This window comes from Lupinus angustifolius, chromosome LG12, assembly GCF_001865875.1.
Source record: "Lupinus angustifolius cultivar Tanjil chromosome LG12, LupAngTanjil_v1.0, whole genome shotgun sequence".
Taxonomy (NCBI): domain Eukaryota; kingdom Viridiplantae; phylum Streptophyta; class Magnoliopsida; order Fabales; family Fabaceae; genus Lupinus; species Lupinus angustifolius.
The window spans coordinates 14,304,557-14,318,181 of NC_032020.1; the positions used below are offsets into that span (position 1 = coordinate 14,304,557).

At 32.4% G+C, this 13,625-nt stretch overlaps 2 protein-coding genes across 2 annotated transcripts; both read left to right on the top strand.

Moving 5' to 3' along the window:
• LOC109361911 (uncharacterized mitochondrial protein AtMg00810-like) lies at nt 278-745 on the top strand. The gene has a single exon (XM_019607437.1). The coding sequence runs from the start codon at nt 278-280 to the stop codon at nt 743-745; it is 468 nt and encodes a 155-aa protein (XP_019462982.1).
• Nucleotides 6,875-7,342, top strand: LOC109361913 (uncharacterized mitochondrial protein AtMg00810-like). Its single transcript, XM_019607438.1, has one exon. The coding sequence runs from the start codon at nt 6,875-6,877 to the stop codon at nt 7,340-7,342; it is 468 nt and encodes a 155-aa protein (XP_019462983.1).

Consider the following 13,625-nt stretch of genomic DNA (forward strand, 5'->3'; position numbering starts at 1 on the left):
TGGTTTCCAGAAATGCACAGTGGAATCTGATATGTACATCAAGTTGATTGATCAGAACAAGGATGCTCTATTCATCTGTTTATACATAGATGATCTACTTGTGAGAGGGAACATTCCCAAAGGAATTGAAGAATTGAAAGGGAATCTCAAGAAATAATTTGAAATGATAGGTCCAGGAAGATTGTCTTACTTCCTTGGTGTGGAATTTCAATCCACTAAATGAGGCTTGTTCATGCACCAAAGTAAGTATTTGCTTGTAGTCCTAAACAAATTCAAAATGACAGGATGCAACTCCACTGAAACACCAACTGAGACAAATCTAAAGCTGAGAAATTGTGATGAAGAAGCTGCCACTGATGAAACTATATTCAGACAAATTGTAGGAAGCCTAAGGTATCTATGTCACTCAAGACCTGAGATTTGCTATGGTGTAGGGGTGATCAGCAGGTTCATGAGCAAACCAAAATACTCACACATGCTAGCATCCAAGAGAATCTTGAGATACTTGAAAGCCACCTTAAACTATGACATTGTCTTTCCACATCAAGATGAGAAAACTAGGTCACAACTCATGGCCTATACAAACTCAGATTGGTGTGGAGACATCCTAGACAGGAAGAGCACTATGGGATATGTATTCTTGATTGGAGGTGTCCCAATCTCATGGTGTTCTAAGAAGCAAAAGGTGGTACCCTTATCAATCTATGAAGCCGGATACATAGATGCTTGTGCTACAACTTGCTAAGCTTCATGGCTGACCTCACTTATGTTAGAACTCGATATTAAGAATGAAAATGGTATTGAATTATTGATAGACAACAAGTCAACAATAGACTTAGCTAAGAACCATGTTTCACACGGCAGAAGCAAGCATATCGAGACAAGGTATAACTACCTAAGGCAACAAGTTGCAGAAGGAAAAATAAAGTTAACTCATTGCAAAACTGAGTTACAAATCGTAGACATCATGACCAAAGCTCTGAAGGCAGAAAGGTTCAAAGAATTGAGGATGATGATGAGCATTCACAATCTAGGAGAATGAACAATAAAGATTAGAAGTTGTGTAGTTAAATTTGTATAATGTAATTAGGAACAATGTAGTTGAAAACTGGTTTTGAATCATAGGGGGGGTTAGTTTGTAATTCATAAAATCAGTTTTGGTCGTTTTGTTAGTTTTGAGAGGCTTACTCTAAATAGCCATTGAATACCTACTTTAACTACATTGAAAATTCCTTAAGTAGAAAGTCTCCCAACTACCTCTAACAACTCGTCTAATTCTTCTTCATTCTATTCTCTTCTCTTGAAGGCAAAGCTGATTCATTTTCTTCTTCATTCTCTTCTTCTTCAGTTCTCCCCTTTCTTCCATACTCTTACAAATTTAAACTTAAATGATAGCATCAAATACCATAAAATGTATTTGTCTTCAAATATGACGTGTTATATGTGTCTCCATACAAGTTTCTCCACAACTACTCACACCATTGGAGGCTAAATCTCAATATTTTTCTTTACAAAATAACAAAGAAGACCCTCTTTTTTATAGCACATCTGGTGTCCCACTCTTTTGTATCACTCCATGTGCCATGAGATATTATTGGTCAGAATAATATTTAATAATTACATTTTGATCTTAAATCATTTTTTTCAACCAATCAAAAATAGTTGTACATGAAGTGGTACATAAAGTGAGACAGCAGATGTGAACCCTCTTTTTGTCCAAAAGAACTAACATATATTGTACCAATTTTAAGACTACCTAATAAACTAACAATTAATATAAAATATAACCACCATCCAATTTTAAGACTACCTAATAAACTAACCATTAATCATATATTTTCCCCTCAGAAATGTTTTGATTTTATATAATACTAGTGTGTTGACAAACACTTCATGTTTGCCGACTCACATTTTTATTTTATAATATTAAGTATTAAATTTGTATTTTTTATTTTAAAGAAATGAAATGTTTTTTTATCGGATGTACTTCATGCTATAATTTTTGTATTTATTTTAATATCCAACTTAAAGTGAGATATATTAATTATAGTTATCTAAGATTATATGCTTTTATTTAGAAATAAAAAATATTAAGGGAAAAATAGGAAAATAGAATCATCGTGGTAATTATTTCAAGTTTTGGCTTTATATAGTATAGATATAATATTAGCATATTGATAGACACAAAGTATATGTCAACCCGCATTCTTATTTTCTAATATTTAATATTTAATAGGATATAAATTCTTATAAAAAAAAATTACATTTCGATAAAGAATAATGTTATAATATTTGATTTGATTATGTTATGACACTTCTTCGAAAGTCTGAATTTTTATCTGAAAAAATTGAATAGAGTATAAACTTATGATAATCTTAAGAGGGTAAACAAGGTATAAAGAGTAAAATAATTAGTTTTTTAGGATTTTCTAAGACCCAAAGGCAGGGCGTACAACATATGAGTTAAAATTAAAATAATAAATATCATTAATCATAAAAAAACATTAATGTCAGAATTACAAAATGCAAATATATTAATCAAATTAGTAACATATTTTATAATGAATCTCTATATGATTTCAATTTTAAAATTATTGAATGATCAATTCGTTGTCAATGTTGTTGATTATTTTTCACTAAGTATAAGTCACTAGACAGTAGACATACATTCATCCACACATCTCTCAATCAAATACACAAAATGTGAAGAAGATCTGGCTCCTGACATTGGCATGGTTTTGATGAAGACACCAACATCACATAAAAGAAGAAAATGAAGAATACTTATGAAGACAATGAAGACAAAGCTTCAAGAAATTAGAATCTAATGCCTTTAGGTACTTCTATCCTTATACTCTAAACTATACACTTAGTAGTAATGCTCAAAAGTATTTTAAAATAAAATTGATAAACACAAGTATAAATGAAAACAATTTTCAAAACACTACGTAACAGGTTACAAGATCAAAATAATAGGTTATTGTGACTAAGTAACAGGTTACCAGAACTGAGTAACAAGTTACATGAGTGAGAAACGAGTTATCCAACAAAACTTGATTAGGATAATCGATTACACCATGTGGGTAACCGATTGCACAACACGGTAAATAATTACCCAGTTGGACAAAACAGTATGAAGAAAATATTTGCTCCTGACCTTGGCACGATTTTGATGAAGACACCAACATCACCAAAAAGAAGAAAAGGAAGAATACTTTTGAAGACAATGAAGATTCAAGCTTCAAGATATTCAAGACTTTTTGTCTAAGTCTAAAATTGGTATTTCTATCCTATACTCTTGATTATACAATAGTAGTAATGCTCAAACCATTTTTTAAAGAAAATTGAAACACTTTAAAATACTTAAAAACAATTTTCAAAAATAGTGTGTAACGGGTTACTTCATCTAAGTAACAAGTTACGAGTGTGAGAAAAGGGTTATCCAACTTAAAACTGATCAGAGTAATCCATTATTATCTTGGAGTAACATATTACCAGTGTTATTAAAGTTGAGTAACCGATTACTCAACTTGATGTAATCGAATACTCTAATTCGAAAATAAATGATCAGTGGATGGAACATTTGGATAATCGATTACTCAATGCTATAATCGATTAGTGAGAGTTGTTGCATCAGATTTTCAAATTCAAAGTGAATGAGTTTCAACCCAAAAGACATGTTTTCATTCCAATCAATTCCTACACTTTCAAAGAGACATTTTGGCTGATTGGAAAGTAGTTTTCTCGCTTCGTAAAAACCGTGATAATTCTTGATATTTACTATCCTAAGATTGATTCTTGACTAACAACAGATTAACACAGCAAGCAATTAATCACAGTAATCTAATCAAAACATGAAGCAAGAAAGACTGAATTATAAAGAGATAGGGATAGAGATAATTTGCTCGAGGATTTTTATCGTGGTTCGTTTGCGGTCCACTACAAACTACATCCAGTCCTCCCAGTTGATCTGAGAGACTTTTCTTCACTAATCAGAAATGTAATTTACAACCACACTTCTAATACAACAAGACATAAACTTTCTTCTTGAAACCGATGAGCCACAAAGCCCGATTTGACCCCTTATCTACACTTACTTGGATACCACACCTTCCACGCAATTTGGCCCTAGCCGAAACTCTTGCTCAAATCAATACTTTCTATCTAATGAAGACTCCTAATTCTCAACCTGTGATGATACCACACATCACGAGAATTCTCTTCAATTTTAGAACTATCGCCGAGTTACTTTGCACACTAGAATGTGCGGATTAAAACTCTAAATTCGGCTCTAATCACCCTTGACAGAAAGATCTCACAAACACAACCCTAAGACCTAATTATGAAATCATGTAAGGAGTGTTTTCAATTGAATGAAAAATGGTTTTGCTCAATGAAAAGACTTTTCTCTCTTTTCTCTCTTTTTTCACTCTTGAAGTTCATGCAAGACAACTCAAAGATACATCAAGATAACTTTGAAACTTTTTAGCACACTGAACCTTTGATTCTCACTCTCAGATATTTTGCGTTCTTGCTTAATGAGGGTGAAGAGAAAATTGTTTTAAAAACATAATGGATTATGTTTCAAAATAACAGAATTAGCTCATAACTGATATAACATATATTAATCGATTAAATTGTCATGTTAATCGATTAACGGGTTTTTGGAAACAAACTTTCAGTCAAGGCTTAATCGATTAAAAGATTACTTAATCGATTAATACCCAGAAATCCTGGGAGGTTAGCTATTATAACTCCATTTAATCGATTATGACTTTCCTTAATCAATTAAGGATTTCCCCAAGATTTAATCGATTACAAGCTGGGATAATCAATTAAATTCATTAAAAATGGGTTTTCAATCTTTAAATAGTAAATACCCTATATGATGAATGATCATGCAATCATGATTTTAGAAATGATTAAACCTTTATACACAAAATCATGTATGCTAAATGCAAATGTATGAGTGTTAATTATCATATATTTATATGTTGATGTTATGCCTCATTTTATGTGATTTTTATTTTAGAATCTTTGTGAGACACTTCTGTCTTGGGTTTACCTACCCTAAGACTCAATACTAGGCAATCATCTTAGGACTCTAGAAAGTAAAAAGTAATCCTAGATTCTATGACAATGACCTTGAGTTCTTGGTATGTTGTTTGTTGAGATGTCCAAGTCTTCAAGCTTCCATGTAAGATCTTGTCTTCATCAAAACTTTGTAGGTTGGTTATAATGGCATCCTTTGACTATTTGCCATTTCAAAGTTGTGGATGTACCTGCTAAGGGCTAAAAATGAAGCACTTTCTGTATTCAAACAGTTCAAAGCCTTGGTTGAAAGGGAATCAGGAAAGTGCATAAAGGTTCTAAGGACATATGGTGGTGGAGAGTTCAACTTAGGAGAATTTGAGGAGTTCTGCAAAACTCAAGACATTGTGCATGAGGTAACAACCCCCTAGACACCTCCACGCAATGGAATTGTAGAAAGGAGAAATAGAACCATCTTGAACATGGTTAGGAGCATGAGAAGAGGCAAGCAACTTCCACATGAATACTAGGGAGAAGCAGCAACCACTACTACATACATATTAAACAGGACTGAGAGATTTAATGGCCATGTACCTGAAGAGGCATGGTCAGGAGCAAAACCATATGTTAAACATTTGAGAATCTTTGAGTCCTTGTGCTATAGACATATACCAGATCAGCTGAGAAAGATGCTTGACAATAAAGCTAAAATAATGATCCTGCTAGGCTACAACTCCATAGGTTCCTACAAACTATATAACCCTAGAACAAAACAAGTGATTTTTAGCAGGGATATATACTTTGATGAGCTAATTCATGGAAACGGCATATGGAAAATCCTACTCCCTTGGCAAGACTATAAATTGATTGGGAACCTGATGATGATGTAGTGATGGATGAGAGGAGATTGGACACCAACTCAATATCTCAACCAAGTAGAAACAGACTAACAAGGACAAGAAATCCTCCAAATTGGTTAGCATACCATGTTTTGAATCCTGATGATGTTATAGATCAAGAAGGTGACATAGTCCAACATATGGCTCTATTTGCTGATACAAAACCCATCAATCTTGAAGAAGCTATAGTCGATAGTACTTGGATAATAGCTATGCAAGATGAAATCAGGTCCATAGAAAAGAACAACACTTGGGAACTGGTGGACTTACCATAAAACAAGAAACCAATTAATGTCAAGTGGATCTTCAAGGTAAAACTGAAACCCGATGGCACTATAGCTAAACATAAAGCAAGGCTAGTTGCTAAAGGATTTATGTAGAAAGAAGGATTGGACTACTCAGAAGCCTTTTGACCAATAATAAGGTTGGAAACAATAAGATTCATTGTAGCTCTTACTAGCTAGAAGAACTGGAGCCTATGGCAATTGGATGTAAAATCTGCATTCCTAAATGGTCCCTTAGAAGAAGTGGTTTATGCCTCTCAACCACCTGGTTTTGTCAGTAAAGGGAATGAAATAAAAGTAATCAGATTGAACAAGGCTCTCTATGGATTAAAGTAGGCCCCTAGAGCTTGGAACAAAAGAATAGACAAGTTCCTATCTGAGTCTGGTTTCCAGAAATGCACAGTGGAATCTGATATGTACATCAAGTTGATTGATCAGAACAAGGATGCTCTATTCATCTGTTTATACATAGATGATCTACTTGTGAGAGGGAACATTCCCAAAGGAATTGAAGAATTGAAAGGGAATCTCAAGAAATAATTTGAAATGATAGGTCCAGGAAGATTGTCTTACTTCCTTGGTGTGGAATTTCAATCCACTAAATGAGGCTTGTTCATGCACCAAAGTAAGTATTTGCTTGTAGTCCTAAACAAATTCAAAATGACAGGATGCAACTCCACTGAAACACCAACTGAGACAAATCTAAAGCTGAGAAATTGTGATGAAGAAGCTGCCACTGATGAAACTATATTCAGACAAATTGTAGGAAGCCTAAGGTATCTATGTCACTCAAGACCTGAGATTTGCTATGGTGTAGGGGTGATCAGCAGGTTCATGAGCAAACCAAAATACTCACACATGCTAGCATCCAAGAGAATCTTGAGATACTTGAAAGCCACCTTAAACTATGACATTGTCTTTCCACATCAAGATGAGAAAACTAGGTCACAACTCATGGCCTATACAAACTCAGATTGGTGTGGAGACATCCTAGACAGGAAGAGCACTATGGGATATGTATTCTTGATTGGAGGTGTCCCAATCTCATGGTGTTCTAAGAAGCAAAAGGTGGTACCCTTATCAATCTATGAAGCCGGATACATAGATGCTTGTGCTACAACTTGCTAAGCTTCATGGCTGACCTCACTTATGTTAGAACTCGATATTAAGAATGAAAATGGTATTGAATTATTGATAGACAACAAGTCAACAATAGACTTAGCTAAGAACCATGTTTCACACGGCAGAAGCAAGCATATCGAGACAAGGTATAACTACCTAAGGCAACAAGTTGCAGAAGGAAAAATAAAGTTAACTCATTGCAAAACTGAGTTACAAATCGTAGACATCATGACCAAAGCTCTGAAGGCAGAAAGGTTCAAAGAATTGAGGATGATGATGAGCATTCACAATCTAGGAGAATGAACAATAAAGATTAGAAGTTGTGTAGTTAAATTTGTATAATGTAATTAGGAACAATGTAGTTGAAAACTGGTTTTGAATCATAGGGGGGGTTAGTTTGTAATTCATAAAATCAGTTTTGGTCGTTTTGTTAGTTTTGAGAGGCTTACTCTAAATAGCCATTGAATACCTACTTTAACTACATTGAAAATTCCTTAAGTAGAAAGTCTCCCAACTACCTCTAACAACTCGTCTAATTCTTCTTCATTCTATTCTCTTCTCTTGAAGGCAAAGCTGATTCATTTTCTTCTTCATTCTCTTCTTCTTCAGTTCTCCCCTTTCTTCCATACTCTTACAAATTTAAACTTAAATGATAGCATCAAATACCATAAAATGTATTTGTCTTCAAATATGACGTGTTATATGTGTCTCCATACAAGTTTCTCCACAACTACTCACACCATTGGAGGCTAAATCTCAATATTTTTCTTTACAAAATAACAAAGAAGACCCTCTTTTTTATAGCACATCTGGTGTCCCACTCTTTTGTATCACTCCATGTGCCATGAGATATTATTGGTCAGAATAATATTTAATAATTACATTTTGATCTTAAATCATTTTTTTCAACCAATCAAAAATAGTTGTACATGAAGTGGTACATAAAGTGAGACAGCAGATGTGAACCCTCTTTTTGTCCAAAAGAACTAACATATATTGTACCAATTTTAAGACTACCTAATAAACTAACAATTAATATAAAATATAACCACCATCCAATTTTAAGACTACCTAATAAACTAACCATTAATCATATATTTTCCCCTCAGAAATGTTTTGATTTTATATAATACTAGTGTGTTGACAAACACTTCATGTTTGCCGACTCACATTTTTATTTTATAATATTAAGTATTAAATTTGTATTTTTTATTTTAAAGAAATGAAATGTTTTTTTATCGGATGTACTTCATGCTATAATTTTTGTATTTATTTTAATATCCAACTTAAAGTGAGATATATTAATTATAGTTATCTAAGATTATATGCTTTTATTTAGAAATAAAAAATATTAAGGGAAAAATAGGAAAATAGAATCATCGTGGTAATTATTTCAAGTTTTGGCTTTATATAGTATAGATATAATATTAGCATATTGATAGACACAAAGTATATGTCAACCCGCATTCTTATTTTCTAATATTTAATATTTAATAGGATATAAATTCTTATAAAAAAAAATTACATTTCGATAAAGAATAATGTTATAATATTTGATTTGATTATGTTATGACACTTCTTCGAAAGTCTGAATTTTTATCTGAAAAAATTGAATAGAGTATAAACTTATGATAATCTTAAGAGGGTAAACAAGGTATAAAGAGTAAAATAATTAGTTTTTTAGGATTTTCTAAGACCCAAAGGCAGGGCGTACAACATATGAGTTAAAATTAAAATAATAAATATCATTAATCATAAAAAAACATTAATGTCAGAATTACAAAATGCAAATATATTAATCAAATTAGTAACATATTTTATAATGAATCTCTATATGATTTCAATTTTAAAATTATTGAATGATCAATTCGTTGTCAATGTTGTTGATTATTTTTCACTAAGTATAAGTCACTAGACAGTAGACATACATTCATCCACACATCTCTCAATCAAATACACAAAATGTGAAGAAGATCTGGCTCCTGACATTGGCATGGTTTTGATGAAGACACCAACATCACATAAAAGAAGAAAATGAAGAATACTTATGAAGACAATGAAGACAAAGCTTCAAGAAATTAGAATCTAATGCCTTTAGGTACTTCTATCCTTATACTCTAAACTATACACTTAGTAGTAATGCTCAAAAGTATTTTAAAATAAAATTGATAAACACAAGTATAAATGAAAACAATTTTCAAAACACTACGTAACAGGTTACAAGATCAAAATAATAGGTTATTGTGACTAAGTAACAGGTTACCAGAACTGAGTAACAAGTTACATGAGTGAGAAACGAGTTATCCAACAAAACTTGATTAGGATAATCGATTACACCATGTGGGTAACCGATTGCACAACACGGTAAATAATTACCCAGTTGGACAAAACAGTATGAAGAAAATATTTGCTCCTGACCTTGGCACGATTTTGATGAAGACACCAACATCACCAAAAAGAAGAAAAGGAAGAATACTTTTGAAGACAATGAAGATTCAAGCTTCAAGATATTCAAGACTTTTTGTCTAAGTCTAAAATTGGTATTTCTATCCTATACTCTTGATTATACAATAGTAGTAATGCTCAAACCATTTTTTAAAGAAAATTGAAACACTTTAAAATACTTAAAAACAATTTTCAAAAATAGTGTGTAACGGGTTACTTCATCTAAGTAACAAGTTACGAGTGTGAGAAAAGGGTTATCCAACTTAAAACTGATCAGAGTAATCCATTATTATCTTGGAGTAACATATTACCAGTGTTATTAAAGTTGAGTAACCGATTACTCAACTTGATGTAATCGAATACTCTAATTCGAAAATAAATGATCAGTGGATGGAACATTTGGATAATCGATTACTCAATGCTATAATCGATTAGTGAGAGTTGTTGCATCAGATTTTCAAATTCAAAGTGAATGAGTTTCAACCCAAAAGACATGTTTTCATTCCAATCAATTCCTACACTTTCAAAGAGACATTTTGGCTGATTGGAAAGCCTATATAAAGGCATTGAAACTCACAATCACAAAACACAACATATACACAACTCTCATACAAAGAGTTGATTAAAGTGAAAGTGTTTAAATTTTACAAACTTATAAAGAGAATTATTACTAAGTAGACAAAGAGTTGATTGGATTGCAAGTTACATCACTTTCATACTTGTAAAGGCTATTCCACCATTGTTGACTATTCTTCATTATTATTGCAGAATACTTTCTTTCACGGGGTGGGATAAGAAAGGGGATTAGAATCACTTGGAAATGTGTTTTCCAAAGGCGAATAAGGATTAAGGGGTGTGGAAGTTACATAGAGATCTCGGGATGAGATATTGTAATTGCAACTCATTATCTTTAGTGGAAAAATCTCTTGTGCTGCAATAGTACTGGATGTAGCCTTCGGTGGACAAGAAGGTGAACTAGTATAAAAATCTTTGTGTATTCTCTTCTCATTTATCTCTTTGATTTTACTTGTTAATGTTTTGCATATATTTTCCACTGCACTTTAACTCTTAATTTTGCAGAAAAAATGACCATTATTTTAAGTCAACTAATTCACCCGCCCTCTTAGTTGCAATCTCAGTCTTACAAACAATTGAGTAATCGATTACACTTTTTGAGTAATCGATTACTGCCTGTGAAAATCAATTACACAGTTGGACAGACTTGTTGGGTAATCAATTACTGAGAATTGTTACACCAGTTTTCAGATTCAAACCACACATCTTTCAACCAAACGAAATGATTTCATTCCAAACAAATCCTACATTTTCATAGAGGTATTCTGGTTGATTGGAAAGTCTACATAAAGGCTTTGAAACTCATTCCATGCATACACAATCAATAAACACAACTCAGATATCATTCATTCATTCAAATCTACAATTAACTGAAATAATTGTTCTATAGTTGGTACAACTTGTTCATAACTTTCAGAACTTGTTTTGCAAAGTTGTCTTAAGTGTTATTGCAAGTTATTCAAACCTTTTGAGCAGTAGTACTAAAGTATACATTGAGTTATTGGATTGCAAGAATTTATAACTTCAAAATTTTGTGAAGGAAATCTATTGCCATTGTTAAATGTTTTCTTCATTCAAAGTATTGAATTACTTTCTTTCACAAGGCTGTGATAAGAAAGGGGATAGAGTCACTTGGTAAGGGTGTTTTCCAAAGAGTGATATATTTTTTAGAGAGTGAGTAAGGTACAAGGGAATCTCGGGGTGAGAAATTGTAATTACTACTCTAAATATCTAGTAAAGAAATCTCTTGTACTGCAACAGTACTAGACGTAGCCTTCGGTGGACAAGAAGGTGAACCAATACAAAAACATCTCTATACTCTCTTCTCCTTTATCTCCTTACATTTACTTGATTATTTTTGCATATCATTTTCTGTTGGTATTAACTCTTGCATTGTGTAGAAAAATCGGTCATAGTTTTAAACAACTAATTCACCCCCTCTTAGTTGCCATCCTAGTCTTACAATTGGCACCAAAGCTTTTTTTTTGAGTAATTTATTCTCAAAAATAATCATGTTTTGAAGATAGTCGCAAGATTGTTTCTAGGAGAAGGTTCCGACCTCAATTGCCCTCCAAGCTTTATTGGAGAATGCTATGACTTTTGGAAGATTGGAATGAGAATCTTCATTGAGTCTCAAGATCTAGACATTTGGAATGCAATTGAGGAAGGACCATATGAACCCTTCACAGTTATCAATAGTATAAGGGAAGTAAAGCCAAAATCTTCATGGAATGATGAAGATAAAAAGAAAGTACAATACGACCTTAAAGCCAAAAACATTCTTGTGTCGACTCTAGAAAAAAAGAATTCCTTACAGTGTCAAGTTGCAAAACATCGAAAGAAATTTGGGACACTCTTGAAAGGATACACGGAGTCAAATAAGTTCAAAGGTCTATAACAAATAGTGAAGCATCAACATCAATGCAAAAATCTACATGCTCTATATACAGAAAAGCAGATCATCTTAAACGTGCTTGTCCAGCCCTACATAAGCATCATACTTTCAAAAGAAAGAAGAACAAGAAGCGTAAAAGAACAAACGTAATATTAGAAGATAAAGATGATGGTTCAAATGTAAAAATCAGAATTAAGGAGCAAGCACATATTTCCTTGATAGCTTCACACAATTCAAATGACGATTCTAAGGTTAGTAACTCTGAACCAAATGATACATTTTCATATAATGAGTTACATAACGCTTTTTGTGAATTACATGAAGAATTTATTAGACTCTATAAAGTATACATTAATCATAAAAATACTATTGAACTTCTTGAGAGTCAAAATCAAATGCTACAAAAATATTTGGATGTCTTAAAATCCAAATCAAATGACATGTGCATTGAATGTCCAAAATATGATACTCTTGAAACTAAAATTGTTTCATTAAATTAAGAAATGAATATGTTCAAGAAGAGTACACATAAGTTGGATAATATTTTAATTACTCAAAAACATACCAATGACAAAAGAGGTCTAGGTTACACAAATAGCCAAAAAACTAATGGTATGATAAAGAGTACTTTTGTGAAAACTAAGAATGATTGCAAGCATAATATTTCTACAGAAAATATTGATCAATATTCTTTCTACAAGTCTAAACACAAGATGCATAAGCATCAACTCACATGCTTTTATTGTAAAAATATTGGTCATACTCCTAATTCATGTCATATTAGAAAAGTTGGTATTCCAACTGGCCAATATGTTTGGGTTGAGAAATGTGCTAACCCCGTAGGACACAAATCACATTGGGTACCTAGAAGATCTTTGTAATTTGTTTTGAAGGAGTGTTTGAAAGCCAAAAGAAAAGTGTGTAATCATAATAACGACCATTCAAAGCACATAGCACCTGGAGTTCCAAAATATCTATATTCAAGTATCAAAGGCCTTGTTACCTATGCAGAGAACATTAAAAGAAAAATCATTAGTATAGGTAACATTGTTATTATATTTATTTTATCTAATGCTTGGTACGATCATCTAACAAACTTTCTTATTGAAAAAGGTTTTACAAAAGGAAAGGTCGACACTACACTATTTATTAAGAAATAAATCATCATACTCTTCTTGTTCAAATATATGTAGATGATATTATTTTTGGTTCTAATAATGAAACCTTGTATAGTGATTTTGGCAAAATAATCAAGGGGAGTTTGAAATGTCTATGATGGGGAAGCTAAATTACTTCCTTGGATTACAAATCAAACAACTCAAGGATGGCATTTTTGTGAGTCAATCCAAATATTGCAGCGACTTGCTGAAAAGA

Coding starts and splice junctions, on each gene's coding strand:
- LOC109361911 (XM_019607437.1), top strand. CDS start 278: ATGACAGGATGCAACTCCACTGAAACACCAACTGAGACAAATCTAAAG.
- LOC109361913 (XM_019607438.1), top strand. CDS start 6,875: ATGACAGGATGCAACTCCACTGAAACACCAACTGAGACAAATCTAAAG.